Raw genomic sequence first — 18980 nt, forward strand, 5'->3', positions numbered from 1 at the left:
TTCCGGGTCTCCCACCCAGGTGGCAGGGTCCTAAGGCTTTGGGCTGTTCTCAACTGCTTTGGGAGCTGGATGGGAAGTGGGGCCGCTGGGATTAGAACCGGCTGCCATATGGGATCCTGGGGTGTTCAAGGTGAGGACTTTAGCCACCAAGCCACTGTGCTGGGAGATAACCAATTATCTTACATATTCTCCCAGAATTATTTTATGCTATGCATGTATGTATTATAGCCACATAGTATATACAATGTTAATATTATATAAGCAGCAGGGCAGCACCAATATGGGAGAGGGCCTGGTATAGAAAGGACAGTTGAATTTTAAAAAATTATTTTTATTGGAAAGGCAATTATACAGAGAAAAAGAGACAGAAAAGGTCTTCTACCCACTGGCTGACTCCTCATATGGTCACAACAGCTGCAACTGAGCTGATCCAAAACCCAGAGCTTCTTCCGGCTTTCCCACGCAGGTGCAGGGTCCCAAGGCTTTGGGCTGTCCTCCACTGCTTTCCCAGGCCAGAAGCAGGGAGCTGGATGGGAAGTGGAGCAGCCAGGACTTGAACCTGCGCCCTTATAGGATGTTGGCAGCACAGGGTGGAGTCACGGTGCCAGCTCCAGAAAGTTTGATTTGTATAGTCTGATGTTTGTGCTGACTGTATACTGTACCAAAAACCATGAGCACGACAGTAACAATTTTAAGACAAAAAAATAATTTAGTGGAAAATTTCAAAACATACGACAACCATTTCCAATCAGTATAATTTGCTACGACAACTCTATTCTTTTAAAAAAAAAGCTCTTTAAAATACAAATTTTGTCATTTATGTGAAAAGCAGTCAGAGACAGAGACAGACACCTTGCATCTGTTTGTTCACTTCTCAAATAACCAGGTTGGCATCAGGCTGAAACCAGCAGCCTGGAACTCCATGTGGGTCTCCATGTGGCTGGCAGGGGCCCAAGCAGAGTGGTACAGCTAGGACTTGAACTGGCACTCCAATGCAGTGCAGGGAACCACAGCACTGTAAGAACCAGCAGACCACGGTCCTTGCTGGGAAGCACACTCACTCTTCCTTCAGCGCGTACAGCACATCATCCTGGCTCACGTTGAGCCGCACCCGGAGCAGCAGGTCATTCCTGCTGGTCTCCATGAGCAGGAGGCGGCAGGAGCCCAGGCGAGAACACACAGCCATGGTTTCCGACATGGTGGGATAGGGCAGTCCCTCCATTCTGCACAGCGCCACATGCTGATTATAGATCTAAACACAGAAAGCAAAGTGAGGGGTAAGAGGAGAGGCAATTGGGAGCCTGTCCCTGATCATTCGATTCTTCTTGTGACAAAAATTAGACAATTGATGCCCACAACACACCAAGGGCTCCAGAAGGCACTGATGGGGGATCCAATGGTGCACAAATGCAGGGGAACGGGCAAACTGAGGAATCGGAGAACAGCAGGTCTGAATCATGGTTCTACCATTTCCCCGGATATGCAATTCTGTGTAAGCTGTTTCACTTGTGTTGATCTCAGTTTCACCTGTAAAAGTGCCGCCTGCAAATCCCTGAGAGTTACTGAGTACAGCATGGCAGGAAACCACTGTGGTTCCACAGGCTTGGTCTCCAGGGGCTGACAGTTCCACAGCCTAGACAGTCAAAATTCAGGTCATATTTTCCTACGTGAACACTTTCCGTAGCAGACACAGAAAGCAGGATCCAAGACATGGTTGCTGGAGAACACAAAGCCTGGACAGGCAGGAGGGCAGCTGTGAACACGGATTCCTGGACTGAAACTGCCACTGCCTTAGGCCACTGAATCGCACCTCAGGTCTTCCTCCACACTAAATATTTATGAGTCTTTCCTGTTTTCCAAGACCACAGGCTTGCCAGGAGCAGGGATAATGAACCAATTTTGCTTGGGATTCACAGCACTCATAGTTGCTGGCACACTGCAGGTGTTCGGGAAGTGTGTGCAGAGGGGAAGGAAGGCACTCTATAGAAGAACCCTGCAGGGCTCCAGGAGCACAGGAACAGGCAATACAACGTTTATGGAAGGATTTCTAAGCTTGGGAGCAATGGCTTAGACCACTTAGTCCAGGTTTCTGGAAGTTTATATACTAACTAGGTTTTAGCAAATTCATACTTCAATGTAGCAAAATGATAAAATCACTTAATAACTCATTTCTCATAATGAACTGCTATCAGTAATTGACACGTGACCATTTGCAGATCCCTGAACTACATCTTGAGAAACTGAAAAGGGAGATGAGTCACCTGCTGAAATGTCGCTTCCTCCAATCCTGAGCGTCGGAACTCTGCAAGGATGGCTCGCAGGAACCCCTGTTCCAGAACCGAGGAATTCCTTCAAAGAAACAGAGAGGTGAGTTCTCCTAAGCCCAGGGGAAACCCACACGGCGCTCCCCTTCTCCACGCCTTTAGAGGGAGAGAACACTGGGAAATGCTTCCTCCTACATTTCTAGCACCCGTTGTGTCCCATGAGACAGGAACTGGCTCTGGAAGCAAGGGGCCGTGCAGAGGACATCTAGAGCAAGAGCATCATCTCAGAGATCCACACCCACGTTCCACCTGCTGAGTGTGTCATTCTGTGTGACAGAAATAGCTCTCTCCTTGCTCAAGTGTTCTCAGATTTTCCTAGGTTTCTGCTTCCCAACTTGACCAGGCCACTAAAAAAGCCCCAAACCAGCTGTGCATTCTCATGAATGCAAGAGCAATGCGTGAATGCTGAGGGAGGGATGCGTGTCCACGGGCTCCCAGGATGGGGACGTCTCTGCTGCTCTCCTGGGAAGGTCTGCATATAGGAGTCAGTGTCTTACCTGATGGCAGTGATGTAGGAGGAAGAGAACATCTCATCCACAGCCTCCATTAGGTGGGCCACAGTGACCAGGCTGGGGGAGTCGGACTTGTGCTGGGAGAACTCGCAGATCTCTGTGGCTCGTCTGCAGATGTCCAGGCAGCGCCGTGCGTCACCGGAGAGTGCGGCTACCTATGAGAGAACGCTTTACTCCTGAGCACCACTGGGAATGCACGCAGGCCTGCTGTGAGACTCTCGGCCCTGCCTGGGAGCCTTACAGAAAGCAATCATTATGTCACACCTGGGTCTTTAATCCCCAAGGCCAAACCTTTGTGTTGAATTTACAATTTACTCAAGAGTGAAAAAAGCAGAAAGTCTCAGCTTTATTCACTTCTCAAGAAATAAAATAAAAAACAAGAGTATTGGCTCATGATTATGACTGAGCTATGTGACAACATGAAGGACAACATTCCTGGCGAGGAGCTGTGTGGCCAGGTCAGGAGGGGCGGGGGGACCACCAGGCAAGGAGAGGTGTGGAGCCCAGACAAGGCCAGGCCAGGTTGGCGGGGTAGGTTGGGAGAATCTGGAACAAAAAAATAATTGAGCTTCTGTGGCAACACGTGAAGAATTTATGGTTGGTCCAGACATGACAGCCTAGTAGCTAAAGTCCTCATCTAGCATGTACCAGGATCCAATGTGGGCCCCACTTCCCTTATTTCCTGCTTGTGGCCTGGGAAAGCAGTCAAGGACAGCCCAAAGCCTTGGGACCCTGCAACCACATGGGAGACCTGAAAGAAGTTCCTGACTCCTGGCCGCAGATCAGCTCAGCTCTGACCAATGCAGCCACTTGGGGGGTGATCTTTCTCTCTGTAAATCTGCCTTTCCAATAAAAAGTAAACAAATCTTCAAAAAAAAATTTGGAACTTAGGGACATCAGAACATTAGGGTTGTTTTTTTTTTTTTAAAGTTAAAGATGTATTTATTTTTATTGGAAAGGCAAATAAGATTTACAAAGAGAAGGAGAGACCGATGGAAAGATCTTCCAACATCTGATTCAATCCCCAAATGGCCTCAACAGCCAGAGCTGAGCCAATATGAAGCCAAAAGCCAGGAGCCTCTTCTTGGTGCAGAACCCCAAGGCTTTGGGCCATCCTTTACTGCTCTCCCAGGCCACAAGCAGGGAGCTGGATGGGAAGTGCAGCAGTTGGGACATGAACTGGTGCCCATATGGGATCTCAGAGCTTATAAAATGAGGATCTAACCACTGAGACATTATGCCATACCATTTTGTTTTTTTCTTAAAGATTTATTTATTTTCATTGGGAAGAAAGATTTATAGAGAGAAGAGACAGAGAAAAAGATCTCCCATCCACTGGTTCACTCCCCAAAAGGCTGCAGTATCTAGAGCTGAACTGATCTGATCTGAAGCCGGGAGCCAGGAGCTTCTTCCGGGTCTCCCACACAGGCACAAGGTCCCAAGGCTTTGGGCTGTCTTCTACAGTTTTCCCAGGCCATAAGCAGGGAGCTGGATGGGAAGTGGAGCAGCCAGGACAAGAACCGGCACCCACATGAAATCTTGGTGCTTTTAAGGCAGAATATTAGCCAGTTGAACCATTATGCTAGGTATGGAATATGAGGTTTTATTACTGAAGAGAAGGGTCCCTTTTCAAAACCAGCGTGCGGGGTGGGGCAGGGCGAGGGGCAGTATTGTGGTATAGTAGGTAAAGCAAATGGGTACTGTATCCCAAATGGGTACTGGTTCATGTCTTGGCTATTCCATTTCTCATCCAACTCCCTGCTAATTCGCCTGGAAGGTGGCAGAGGATTGTCCCTGCACCCATGTGGAAGACATGAATAAGTTTTCTGGCTTCAACTTGACCCAGCCCGGCCCCTTGTAGCCACTTGGGAGCTGGCCACTTGGGAGCCACAAGGTCCTGGCCTAGAGCAGGACCTTGCTGGACACCTTACAGACCTGATCTCAGTTAAACTGCAGAAGGACCTCATAAGATGACTAGTAACTCTCCCAACTGTGGACCAGAAGGTGAAAGAACTCTCTCTCTCTCTCTGATTCTCCCTTTCAAATAAATGGATCTTAAAAAGGCACAGGTGGCACGAGCTCCCCCATTCCCATCAAAGTGTGGCTTATCCCAATGGGAAATGCAAAGGATACTGAGGTAGTGTAACCTGATGATTCCACAGCGAGCTCAGAGCCCCAGCCAGCCTTTTCATCTGCACTCTTAGCTCAGAGTGGATGGGCAAGACAGCCAAGACAAGGCTCTACACAAGATGGAGACAACCTCAATACAAAGCGGGGCCTCTCAGGCAAGAGTCTGAGCATGTGGATAGCGTGGGGTGGGTGAGACAGCAGCTCTGAGGGCGCAGCCGCGGGGACAGGCCCCAGCCCTGGCTCATCACCGCATGCAGCCCAACAAGCCCAGGTCGTAGCTCCAGCTCAGGCAGGTGTTACAGACTGTACTGCTGCCAAAGCCAGCTGGGGTTAGTGCTCAGGAAAGACAAAATTACAAGTGAGTTTATAATTCTCTTAAGTGCTCAAGGACCTGTGTTGGCTGGCTTGCTCTTTAAGCTGAGGAGCAGCCTCACCCCAGGCCTGGAGCAGGACCTTCCTGGACACCTTACAGACCTGATCTCTCAGGTAAACTGCAGAAGGACCTCATAAGATGACTAGAAACACTCCCAACTGTTGAGAAGAACCCTGGGACTTTGAATGCCTTTTCCCTCACTTTCCACACGCGTCAGCCCAAGTCTACCGACTTGATCTCATGCTCTTTAAGTTAGAGAAATGGCTTGTTCCTTCAATCAATTCCTGGGAGCCTGCAGTGCCAACAGCCCTCTAAACAAGCAAGTCGGGTTTTGAATTTTGATCTGCTTTGGGAGATTTATTTATTTGCACCAAGCTTCCTAAATTTCTCTTCCTCCTCAGAATACCCAGTATAAAAAAAAAAAGTTTCAGCTTGTGGGTATAACCAAGGGTTCCCAATTTTAGTATATGTGCTGTTGAAGCGAGCACAACCAAGGGCTCCCGAAGGTGACTTACCTTCCTGGCTACCAGCTGGATGGCGTCATCCTCAAAGGCCTTCAGATGCTGGAGTCGGGACACAAGAATTTGCTGCAGCTGACTGTACGTGTAGGGTTGGAAGGACATTCTGGTGAGACCCTGGGGAGCCAAGATGACAGAGGGCTGAGTTCACAGGGGGCCTAGGTCACCAAAGCTGGCTCCCAAGTCCCATATGCCCATTTGCATTTTTCAGCCCAAGAGTACCACTGCTTTCAATGCCAGCTGTTACAGTGGCCAGTCATACAGTGGGTCGGTAGTTCTCAAATTCTTCTTTTTTTTTTTTAAGATTTATTTATTTTTATTGGAAAGTCAGATATACAGAGAGGAGGACAGATATACAGAGTCAGATATACGGAAAAGATCTTGCATCTGCTGATTCACTCCCCAAGTGGCCACAACGGTACGAGCTGCGCCGATCCGAAGCCAGGAGCCTGAGTCTCCTCTTCTGAGTCTTCCACCTGGATGCAGGGTCCCTAGGCTTTGGGCTTTCCTCAGCTGCTCTCCTGAGGTCACAAGCAGGGTGCTGGATTGGGAACGGGGTCGCCGGGATTAGAACCGGCACCCATATGAGATCCCAGTGCGTGCAAGGCAAGGACTTGAGCCACATGGCTACCACACTGGGCCCTATTTTTTCATTTTACCCAACAACCTCATGTACAGAACTAGAACAGGGGACCTGGTTTGTTCCGAGACAAAGAAAAAATAAGGAGGGGCCTGGTGACGTGGCCTAGCGGCTAAAGTCCTCACCTTGAAAGCCCCGGGATCCCATATGGGCGCCGGTTCTAATCCTGGCAGCTCCACTTCCCATCCAGCTCCCTGCTTGTGGCCTGGGAAAGCAGTCGAGGAAGGCCCAAAGCTTTGGCACCCTGCACCCTCATGGGAGACCTGGAAGAGGTTCCTGGTCCCGGCATCGGATCGGCGCATACTGGCCATTGCGGCTCACTTGGGGAGTGAAACATCGGATGGAAGATCTTCCTCTCTGTCTCTCCTCCTCTCTGTATATCCGGCTTTCCAATAATAATAAAAAAATCTTTAAAAAAAAAAAAAAGAAAAAAGAAGGAGACGGAAAGTCTGGTTTCCTGGCAGTGAAGTTGCTATGGCTGGTCAGTGAGTGGCAAGGCCTTGGTCACTACTGTGGATTTTACAAGCACTGTACTCCCAGGCTACACTATGAGAATATTCTCTTTCTTCAATAGGAAATTAATGTTAGGGCTCAGCATGTCAGCCTAGTGGCTAAAGTCATTGCTTTGCATGCACCGGGATCCCTTGTGGGCACTGGTCTCTGAGATGATGCTCTTGTTCAGCTGTCCTCCCCGTGCCCCCTTACTTCCAGAGCCAGTTTCTGGCACATGGGACTTTAAGTTCAGTTCATGCTGTTCACATGTGTTGACATATTACACCATAGCTTACTGTAGCTTAATCCAAAATTTAAGACTGATTTTCTTTTTAAAAAGAGGAACCTTTTATTTCTCCAGAATATTCAGAGTCACAACACAGAAGAGGTAATCTAACTGAAGTGTACAGCAGGTGTCACAGTCACTGGATTTATCTATGTGCTTCTTCCTGACCGGCAAGGCCCATGAGGGTAGACACCATTCACCTGGGCCACAGCTAGCTTGCAAGTAGCAAACACTGCCCAGTAGATGTTAATATGTTTTGAGAAAGAATGAAGCCTCCAGGACTTTGTAAAGCTTACAAGTGTAAAGAATAGGACATTTGCAGCAAACCACGCAACAGTTTTTCATTCCAATGTATAAATCATACAGCTATATTTCTTAATTATCTCATTTACATTAATTTTCTATACTTCCTTTGTAGAACTCTGTCCATCTTACAGAGACCGCAACACAGAACAGTTTGAGAACTGTCCTAGGACCTACCAGTCGGCTGGAGACCCGGTTCATCATGATGCGCTCCGGGAGGTCCATTGTGTTGGCAATGGTCAGGACCACCAGCCGGGCTTCCTTGTGAGTGGGCCAGTCAAAAAGATTGTACATTACGTCCTGTTTGTGGGTCCACAGAAGATCGAGCTGCCAAGGAAAAACATATGGAGTCATGCAGATGAAACGAGCTGCAGCCCCAGGGTGAAGCCCTGTTGCCACCACGCCTCAGGAGCATGTATTTCCCAGGCCACACTGTCAGAGCAGCCAGCAAGTGAGTGGACAAGGGGTTCTGATGAATGCAGAAGGGAGTCAGGGCTTCTCCCACCTAGCATTTGCTCCTGCAGCACTACAGTCAAGTGCATCCATTTTTCCAGTCCTTGCTTACCTCATCCACAACCAGGACAGTGGTCTCTCGTCGGGACCCTTGGGTGCAGAATCGCTTGGTCAGCAGTTCTGCCGCATGATTGGCTGTTGCCTTTTGGCCTGTCAGCTTCTGCATGGGGTAGTAAACAGTCATGGTGAACTGTAAGGATTTAATCATCTGGGCCAAAGTGAGACCTGTAAGAGCAGGGAGCCCTGAACACCTCAGTCTCCCCTACTCTGCCTTCTACTCTCATCTGAACCTCAACCTGGAAGGACAGTGAAGGCAACAAACACTACATAAAGTTTGTGTAGTTTCAAATTTTATGTAATGATTTATTCAAAAGCAAGAATTATAGATAGAGGGATAGAGAGAAATCTACATCTGCGGGTCCACTCGCCAGATAACTGTGCTGGCCAGGATTAAGTGAGACTAAAACCAGGAGCTTCATTTGGGTGTCCTACAAGGGTGACAGGGACCCAAGCACTTGAGCTTTCCTGCTGCTTCTTGAGCTTCCCACTGGGGTGGAAGTAGAGTAGCCAGGGCATGACCTGATACCCAAAGGATGCCTACATTACAAGTTACCTACCATGGCTCAACCCAACTTTGACCCACAAGACTCCTGATATTAATCTTATACTAATTGTATAATTAATATGTAATTGTGTAATTGGACACTAGCCATTAGCAGCTCTGGAGTAAGAGCTAAGAATGAAAGAGTTCATAACCCAGTTCAAACCCTGGCTTCCCCCCTGCCTACCGTGTGGTTAAACACTCCCATCTCCTAACTCCTAGGCTCCACAGCCGTAGAGGGCAGGAATTCTGCCTTGCCTATGCTATCAGCACACAAAGACAGCACCTCCTAGGTGGTAAGCATGTGACACGCACACAAAACTCAGGAAGCCTCTATGATGTGTCTGCCCCCAAAAGCCCAAACAAGCTGTGCCTACCTCCAAGATCTGCACGTAGACTTGGTGGGGCTCTGTCAGCTTCATTCCATTGACCTCAACGTATTGAAAGGGAGGAACGTCATTTGTGAGAGCTGCCTGCTGCAGACCACGTATCACCTCGTGCACAGTGGCTGTCTTCCCAGTCCCAGGGACCCCAGAGATGTACATGCACCTAGGGCAAGGAGGGAGCACCTGTGGGTGAAGTCTGGGCCAACAGCCACCTCCTGCCATAACAAACAAGAGTGTGGGACCGAGTGCTGAAGGAAGGGCTGGGACCCTTGGAAGGTGGAGGTGGGCACAGGAAGGGCTACCTTGGGAAGCTAGTCAGGGTAGGACCTACTTCTAGAAAAATCACTCATTCCACAAGCAGGACTGATGTCGTGTGCCTGCCAACTATCCAAAAAAGGCAGCTTCATTTTTTTTTTTGGAAAGGCAGAATTTCTACTTGTGTAGAAGGACTGTGGCAGCAAAAGCTGTTCTAGAAGCTTTAGGTTTCTGCATTGATTTCATCTATGATACTGTGGCACCATCTGTCCCACCTAGGCATCACTCACCCTCCAGTGTGGTCCAGGAGTTTGCTTTCCACGAAGTTGTAGATGTCTTGGAATTCCTGCTCCCGACAGGGCAGAGACTCCGGTACAGAAGAAACATGCAGCCTATGGTTGGCAATAAATGAAGGAAAAGGGGGCTGTACAAAGAGTCCACCTTCTCAATAGGAAACTTCCTCAGGGAAACTCAGTTCCAAAGGCAAGATTATGGCTCCATTCTCAGATCAAGCAGAATCCTCCCACCAGAGATGTCCTTTCCTAAGCTTTGTGAGTTTTGAAGACAGCCACACATGGTTCTTGGTTCTCAAGGTACTATGGCCCAGCAGCGTCCTGGCTAACGACCTTCCACCCCTAGACTGGGTGTCTATCTTGGTTCACCCGCGCATTGTTTACAAGGTTTTTACTTCCTTCACAATCACAGCCATGCCTTTTATTTTTACTCTTTATTAGGTACACAAATGTTTATAGACTGCTCTGGCAAGAGGTGAATAAAAGTAGAGGCCTCTGCAAAGAGCCAGCATTACTTACCTTAGCCGGGCCTCTTCCAGCACATTGCCTGGACTCTGAGCAGCCAGTTTTCTAGTGCGGATCTGAGGGTTGGCATGACGTGGTGTGCGTGGCTTAGGCTATATTCAAATGCAAACATATACATACGTCAGAAGGAAAACACAGAGCAAATGTCATCCAGAACACACCTGCAGATATGCTAAAAGGCACAGAGTCAGTGGGCTCCCTTAGTCCCTTCCTGTGTGAAGTGGCAGGATTCTTCCTCCCTCATCACATCACATACTTCTGCTCATACCCCAAGCCCAAACATGATTTCTCCTTCCTAATTCACATTAAGTATCAGCATTTGCAAACAATTATAATCTAAGAACAAAAGTATTGGCTAAATATTATCTTGAAAGAAGAGGGAATGGTAAAATACCTGAACTGCCATGCCCAGGGTCAAAAGGGAGGCACATGCTAGGTTTGATTCCTAAGTGCTCAGTCTAAGTTTGTTAGAAAATGTACTAAAGCCTTAGCTCAGGACTTCCACATCCCAAGACATAATACTTTTGGAGAAACCTGCTCCAATTTTTCTACCCAAACTCCGAAGCCACTTCCTGGGTAAGGCGCTATAGCTGCTCTCTGTTTTCTTGCTGCAGGTTCATCAAGCAGACCTGCTCCTGCCAGCCTCCTCTCCACAGTATCTTCACAAGGTACTTTTGCTGGGAGGCATCTCCCTCCATCCACCCTTAACACCCAGTCAGGCTAGCATAGCTGCTTCATAGGCAGGGGGCACTTAGAACCTGACTGTCACAAGGTATTAGTTAAAAGTGACCGCAGCCCATGTCCCTGCTTTTGGGTAGGACCCAGGAGATGTAATCAAATCACACCAAAGCTGAACTTTCTGCATGTCTGAGGAACTCTAGCTAAGTAGGTCTCTGGGGCTCAGCAGGATAGCTCAATTGGCTAATCCTCCTCTTGCAAGCACCACAATCCCATAAGGGTGCCAGTTTGTGTCCCAGCTGTTTCACTTCCCATTCAGCTCCCTGCTTGTGGTCTAGAAAAGCAGTTGAGAATGGTGCAAAGCCTTGGGACCCTGCACCTTCATTGGACACTCAGAAGTTCCTGGCTCCTGGCTTCAGATCAGCTCAGCTGCAGCCATTGTGGCCACAAGATTCTACTCTCTGTCTCCCCTCCTCTCTGTAGATCTGCCTTTCCAATGAACATAGATAAATAAATCTTGAAACAAGGAAACAAACAACTCGAGGGATGAGCACTTAGTCTACCAGCCATGATACTAGTTACAATACCTGATCCCACACTGGGGGTGGCTAGATTCAATCCCCAGTTCTTGATTCCAGCTTCCTGCTAATGCACATCCTAGGAGGCACAGGTGATGGCTCACACAGATGGGTCCCTGCCAGCCATGTGGGAGACCTAGGTTATGGTCATAGCTATAAGCTTTGGCCTCTGCCTGGCTCAGGCCATTGTAGGCATTCTGAATATGATGCCATTTTTGTCTGTCTCAAATTAACAAATTCATGCTAAAAAAAAAAAACAACTTGGGGCCGGCACATTGGCTACTGGCTAATCCTCTACCTTCAAGCACTGGTATCCCACTCAGGCACCAGTTTGTGTCCTGACTGCTCCATGGGATGCCGGTACATACAATGTGAGGATTTAGCTACTGAACTATTGTCCCAAGCCCAATTAAAAAAAAAAAGAAAAAAAAAAAACTTAAACACTAGCTGCTGGATTCACTTCAGTACTAGGGTTTACTCAGGTACTTTCTTCCATGAATATTCCAACAGGAGTAGCTTTGAATAACATGGGCTCAGAATCCTGTGGCTACTGAGTAACTGTATGGTTAAGCAATCCTGACTAAGAGTTTTCCACTGCAAAGCAACCCGAAAGGAACCTTACTGATTTCTGTGGTGTCTTGGAAGGAGTCTGCAAGGATGACTTCGAGGAATACTGGCGGTTCCTGGACACACTTCTAGTTGATCTCCGTGTAAGGCATGGTGTGGTTGCCTCTTCCTCCTCACCTTCACTGCTCGACTCGGAAGTCTCTGATGTGGACAGAAACTCTTCTTCTTGCTCACACTTAACATTATCTAGAAACCTGGACGGTGGCAATAGGTTATTTCCTGGTGTTTGCTGTTCCAAGTCTATATGTGTTTCTTGAGTGCTTGCTACTAACACAGGCTAGCCACTAAGTGTGTCATTACCCCGACAACATTGTGGCTTGTACATTATTCTTCCTATTTTATAAATAAAAACTTGAGACCCAGAAAGGTTAAGTAACCATCCCAGGATTTAAATCTAGTTCTACGAGAATCACAGTTGCTATTGCTAAGTATCCCACACAAGCAGCCATCCAGCTGGGCCCAGTGATTATGGGAGCACAGGCACCATCTAAGCCCACGGCAGAAGACTTACTGAAGCTGTTGCCTAATCCGATTCAAACTCAAGAGAGAACTCTTCCTGCGGACACGATGGGAGGTATACGCAGCTGCATTCTGGGCTGCTGGTTCTTTGGCCTCCCTGCAACATATCACAGAGAGGTTATAGGGAAAGCTTGGGGAACACCAGGGATCGGAAGAACTGGTAGAAAAGTCGGATGGTCTAACTGGCTTCTGTTTATTCCACAGAAAGAACTAAAATGTACACGCTTGAGGCTTGATTCAAATTCATCAAAGTTTGCTTTAAACTTTTAATTTAACTCAAACTCAGCACTTCTTACAGACCAAAATACACAATAACAGCTTTTGATAATCTATGAATTTCTTTTCTATCAGGGCCAGGGTTAGCAGAAATATAGCTATATCTATATATTAGATATATGCCATTTATTCTCCAACATATCATGCACCAGGCACCAGAGTATCTAGGAAGGAAATAAAATATTTCTGGCTCAAGATTTTCTATTTCTACAGGCCCATTATCTAAAAGCTTTAGTACTGTCAAACTTGAAAGTCTGTTCCAGATGTAGTATCTTCTTGTTCTGTTATCTGGGGCTGGGAAGAGAGGTGGACTGATTTTAAAAATAACTGCTAGGGGGCCAGTGTCATGGCTCAACAGGCAAATCCTCCACCTCCAAGTGCCAAATACCATATAGGCACAGGAGTGTGTCTCGGCCGCTTCACTGCTCACCAAGCTCCTTGCTTATAGCCTGGGAAAGCAGAGGAGGATGGCCCAAGTCCTTGGGACCCTGCATCTGCATGGGAGTCGAGAAGTTCCTGGCTCCAGGCTTCAGATCAGCTTAGCTCCTGCTGTTGAGGCCACTTGAGGATTGAACCAGCAGATAGAAGATCTTTCTGTCTCTCTTTCTGTAAATCTACGTCTCAAATATAAATGAGTAAATGCTTAAAGAAAGACTGCTGGGTTGGCACTGCGCTGCAGCAGTATAAAAGGCGGTCGAGGGCCCGGCGGCGTGGCCTGGCGGCTGAGGTCCTCGCCTTGGAAGCCCCGGGATCCCATGTGGGCGCTGGTTCTGGTCCTGGCAGCTCCACTTCCTGTCCAGCTCCCTGCTTGTGGCCTGGGAAAGCAGTTGAGGACGGCCCAATGCATTGGGACACTGCACCCGCGTGGCAGACCCGGAAGAGGTTCCAGGTTCCCGGCTTCGGATCGGTGTGCACCGGCCATTGCGGCTCACTTGGGGAGTGAATCATCGCATGGAAGATCTTCCTCTCTGTCTCTCCTCCTCTGTGTATATCTGGCTGTAATACAATGAATAAATCTTTAAAAAAAAAAAAAGATGGTCAAGTGTTTGTGCACGTTTACCAACATGGGAGACCTGACTAAAACCTCTGTTTTCAGCCTGGCCTAGCCTTGGCTGCCATGATCGGTCTCTAACTCTGCCTTTCAAATCAGTAAATCAATCTTCAAAACTGGAACTGTGGAGCAATACAGGAAAGGAAATTTCTTTCCACAGTAGGGATCCCTACATGACAGCTAGGTGTGTCAGACCATGGAAGACCTTTTCAAAGTGCTGACTCCTGTCACAAGGCCTGCGACGGAGGCTTAGAGATCTCCTACAACGTGCCCTTGTGTTTCTGTGACAAACAGGTCAGCGACTCACTGTTCTGCCATGTTTTTGACTGTGTTTTGCACATTTGACGTCATGTGAAGGATCTGAATTTGCTCTGTGGGAACCCAGTGATGCCCCTGCTCACCTCTTTCTGATGTTTTCTGGTTTCAGAATGATGGAAGGCACCATGGAAGGTCTGCGTCCCCCGCCGATGGGGGACAGCGTTTTGTTGTCACTGCTGTCTCCGCCTCTCGAGGAGGGGATTCGGGGTCGCAGGCTCATGGGGGGCTTGGGCGAAGTCTTGCTGCTGTCGGCTTGGGTACAGAGGAGCTGAACCTTCCTGGTTTTCTCTGGGCCGTTCGGAGCTGGGGATGAGGTGCCCAGGCTGTCAGGATGAGAGCGCTTGGAAGATAAGGTGGCCTCAGACAAGGCCATCTTCTTTTTAGTTCTTCCTGGAGAGTCCAAGGAGTCATAGGAAGGCTGCTGAGAATTCTTAGTGTTAGCTACCCGTGGGACACCTAAACCAGAGAGACATCACCATCAACAGTGCAGTGGTTGTACACCCAGCCAGATAGAACCCCAATCTCATGACAGCTGAATTCATCCACTGAGATTATATAGAGGCACTTACTATTCATACTACGATAATTCTGTGCTTCCTGCCTACAATCCAGGTAGCTCTGACTATGACAGTTAACAATTCAATGCACTTGTAAAACACTTCCACAGTATACTGTCAAAAGGAGAATTTCCGGGCTGGTGTTGTGGCACAGCATGCTAAGCCACTGCCTGCAATGCCAGCATTCCAGGTTGGTGCCAGTTTAAGTCCAGACTGCTTCACTTCCAATCCAGTTCCCCGCTAATGCACCTGGGAAAGTAGTAGAAGATGGCCCCAACACCCACTTGGGAGACCTGAGAGAAGCTCTTGGCTTCTGTCTGGCTTAACTTTGGCCAGTGTATCAATTTTAGGAATGAAACAATGGATGGATAATCTCTTTATCTCCTCTCTGCAAACATTCTTTCAAATAAGTGAGAGATCTCTTTCTCACTCCTTCTCTGTGACTTTAAAAATAAATAAACCTTACAAAAACAGGCACAGCTATTTGGGCTCACAGTCTAGGAAGCTAAGTCCCACCCCGGAGTGCCTGTGTTCTCTACCCAGCTCCAGCTCCTGACTGTGCAGGCAGACCCTGGGAGGCAGTGGTCATAGCTAAAGTAACTGGGTTCCTACAGGTGACAACTGGATTGTATTCCCAACTCTTGGCATTGGTTAGCCCAGCCTAGGGCCACTGCAGACACCTGGGCCATGAACTTGTAGCTTTGGGAAGTAGAGCAGCCAGGACATGAACTGGCACCCATATGGGATCCTGGCGCTTACAAAGTGAGGATCTAGCCATTGAGCTATCGTGCTAGTTTCTTTTTTTTAAAGATTTATTTATTTTTATTACAAAGTCAGATATATAGAGAGAAGGAGAGACAGAGAGGAAGATCCTCTGTCCAATGATTCACTCCCCAAGTGAGCCGCAAAGGCTGGTGCTGTGCCGATCTGAAGCCAGGAGCCAGGAACCTCTTCCCTGTCTCTCACACGGGTACATGGTCCCAAGGCTTTGGGCCGTCCTCGACTGCTTTCCCAGGCCACAAGCAGGGAGCTGGACAGGAAGTGGAGCTGCTGGGATCAGAACTGGTACCCATATGGGATCCCGGGGCTTTCAAGGCGAGGTCTTTAGCCGCCAGGCCACAGTGCCAGGCCCTATCGTGCCAGTTTCTTAAAAAGCTAAACACAGAATTAGCAATATGATCCAAAACTTCAGTTCTCTATTATATACCCAGGAGAACTGAAAGCAAGATTTCCAAAAGGCATCTGTTCAATCTCTGTTTATGGAAACATTATTTGTAATAGCCAAAGGAGCTCCTGAATGGATGGATGAATAAACAGAAAGTGATATATACATGCATCAGAGCATTATTCAACCTTAAAGAGAAAGGGAACTGACATATGCTGCAAGATGGGTGAGCCTTGACCCATGACGATAAATGGAGGCAGGAAGACATACACTGTACGATTCCACTTACAGGAATTGCCTGGAGCAGTCCAAAACAAGAAATAAGAAGATGCTGTGCAGGGGCTGTGGAAAGGTGGGAGTTACAGCCGAGTGGCTACAGAGCTTCACGCTTGGAAGATGACGGTGATGGTTGCACAATGATAACATAGCTATTGTTACCTGAAGATGACTAAAATGGTAAAACTTACATAATGTATCATCTGAACATGTGTCCCACCTTACCGTTACCTGGCCTGCTGCTGTACCAACTCCACATTGTAGCACGGATTTGATCCTAATCTTGTAGCCCCAGAATTGCCCACAACAACTCGTTCCACACTTACTGCCAAGCTCCAGCCTCTTCCTAGCAACGGGCGTGACAGGACGTGGGGTTTGGCGAGATTTAGAGGCTGAGTGTCTAAATTCAATCCTTTTGACCACATGTTCTGTCGTGTCCCAGGAAGGGCTTTTTATGCTCTTTGTCGTCGTTTCCATGAACTTCTGGCATTCAGGACTGCTTTCACTCAATTTACGCAACTCCGCAAATACTTTGGGGGTCAGTGGTTTGAATGTCTTTTCGTTCCAGCATAGTTTCACAAAAAATATCTTTTCATTCTTCATATGCAAGGGAAAGATGTCATCCGGGGCCAAAGCCACTACCTGAATTTAGGAAGTACAGGTGAAGAGAAAGAAGAGGAGCAAAAAGGCCAAAGGAAGTTCCATCAAAGCTATGATAAAAAAAAACTCACGTAATTCTACATCTGTACTTAAAACATTATGGTTCCAATAGAAAGAGACAGACACAGGACATATTGATAGAAATATGAGCATGCACTCATTTCATCATTAATGGCTTTAAAGATGTCATGAAATACATAAACTATTCCTTGTTTTTTTTTTTAAAGATTTATTCATTTTATTACAGCCAGATATACAGAGAGGAGGAGAGACAGAGAGGAAGATCTTCCATCCGATGATTCACTCCCCAAGTGAGCTGCAACGGGCCGATGTGCGCCGATCTGAAGCTGGGAACCTGGAACCTCTTCCGGGTCTCCCACGCGGGTGCAGTGTCCCAATGCATTGGGCCGTCCTCGACTGCTTTCCCAGGCCACAAGCAGGGAGCTGGATGGGAAGTGGAGCTGCCGGGATTAGAACCGGCGCCCATATGGGATCCCGGGGCTTTCAAGGCGAGGACTTAAGCCACTAGGCCACGCCGCCGGGCCCCTATTCCTTGTTTTGTTTCTTGAAATCTTTATTGGCTTCACCTCTTAATTTCAATCATTATCATCCTAGTTCAACTATATATTGTTTCACTCACCAACTATTTCCAGAACTCCTGGCAGATACCCATATTCTACAGGATTCTCACTTCTCTAAAGCTGCTCTCCTGCACACCAATGAATAACATCTCAATGCCACAGGAGGGTTAATCTCCTGAATTTTCAGGTGGGTCTCAGGATGGGGTGTCTCATGCCCGGAGCCCTGATTCCAGCCACCACTTATACACAGTGAGCTCTCCCCGTGCACCTGGTGAGCTGTCCCCGGGCAAGCAGTGTGCCATTTGGCAACAGGCTCCGCCTGCTGGTCACCCAGAGGCGAGCTCTGGGGTTTTGCTTCCTTTGAATTGCTGCTTAGGTAGCTCCATGTTGAACCCACTGTGCTTCTGGGATGTGAATCAATCCTAAAGATTCCCCACGACAGAGTAACGAGAGTAATGAGACTTGGTAGGTTGGAAGAGAGGGACCAGATGATCTTTAAGGACAAGACTGATACACCAAACTCCTTTAAATCCTGTGTAGAACTTGTAATCACTGAACAATGCTGACCACTGAACACCAGTCCATGCAAAAGCTAAGGCTTGGGGCTTGTCTAACATGACCATATCCTATTACCTGATATGATGATGGATCAACAGAGGGGTCTCATTAGGCAGGACCATGACATTAACTAGCACATGAGAGAACCATATCCGGGGGTAGATTCTGTGGGGGATGTGTGGGCCAAACCCTGTGGAAATTCTAGCCCCAGTGGTTAGCTCGAGCTAGGGTGGTGATGGACTAAGTTAGTTGTGACCAAGGAGCTTGCCATCAACCACAGGTAAAGGAACTCACAACAGTCTGGACTGGTCAAGGCAGCAGCACCCAAATTTGCATCCTGAAAAGGGTGTGGGGTGGGCCAGGCTGCAACATTCACCAGCTCATACAAGGCCAAATGGAAAGCCAGACTTCGCCAGGTACTGGTCTAAAACCCAAAGGCATGTATGAGAACTGGGTCTGGGAGTGGATCAAGTGGAGGTACTTGGAAAACTCCCCTGGCGAGTCATACCTCCCACTGGTGATCATGTGGTCCAGACCTGGGTGTCGGACAAACTGGGCAAAGTAGCTCTAACAGCTGGGTAATGTGTGAATTGGTAATGGAACGGGGTGGACTGGGCAGGACTGAGCGAACCTTAGCCCACAAGTAAAACTAGAAACCAGGATGGAGCACAGGTCATGCCGAGCTAGGCTCTTGCACCTACTGGTCTGCGTGACCCAGGGACGCTAAGCCAGTGTCTAAGGCAGGGATCAGGACAGGTGAGGGGCTGAGACAAGCTGAGTCAGAGCAACCACTGGCATGGGCGTGATCTATGGCTGGGAACAGGCCCAGTTGGGGGGGGGGGGGGCTACGGGGACACCCTAGCTGGGTTGAGGTTCCCACCAAGGAGCGTGTGGGCTGGAATGGGTGCTGTGTCCTGATTAGGAAATGGTTGTAGTTTCTCCTGGCACAAGTGTGGACTGGGACTGGATGCACCAAGCCAGGCCA

General features: G+C 48.1%; 1 protein-coding gene across 1 annotated transcript in view; it reads right to left on the bottom strand.

The window, feature by feature from the left end:
* Positions 1-1001: 1001 nt before the first annotated feature.
* Positions 1002-18980, bottom strand: part of ORC1 (origin recognition complex subunit 1) — a 30553-nt gene continuing 12574 nt past the window's right edge. Inside the window, exons 5-17 of the mRNA XM_058655048.1 lie at positions 16523-16834; positions 14282-14654; positions 12546-12650; positions 12030-12228; positions 10146-10243; positions 9624-9725; positions 9070-9241; positions 8144-8251; positions 7756-7905; positions 5855-5974; positions 2822-2991; positions 2262-2349; positions 1002-1252 (exon numbers count right to left, since the gene is read on the bottom strand). Coding sequence (XP_058511031.1) covers positions 1058-1252; positions 2262-2349; positions 2822-2991; positions 5855-5974; positions 7756-7905; positions 8144-8251; positions 9070-9241; positions 9624-9725; positions 10146-10243; positions 12030-12228; positions 12546-12650; positions 14282-14654; positions 16523-16834 — 2192 coding nt within the window. The 3' untranslated portion in view covers positions 1002-1057. The remainder of the gene's footprint in view (positions 1253-2261; positions 2350-2821; positions 2992-5854; positions 5975-7755; positions 7906-8143; positions 8252-9069; positions 9242-9623; positions 9726-10145; positions 10244-12029; positions 12229-12545; positions 12651-14281; positions 14655-16522; positions 16835-18980) is intronic.

This window comes from Ochotona princeps, chromosome 2, assembly GCF_030435755.1.
Source record: "Ochotona princeps isolate mOchPri1 chromosome 2, mOchPri1.hap1, whole genome shotgun sequence".
In the NCBI taxonomy this organism is placed as follows: Eukaryota; Metazoa; Chordata; class Mammalia; order Lagomorpha; family Ochotonidae; genus Ochotona; species Ochotona princeps.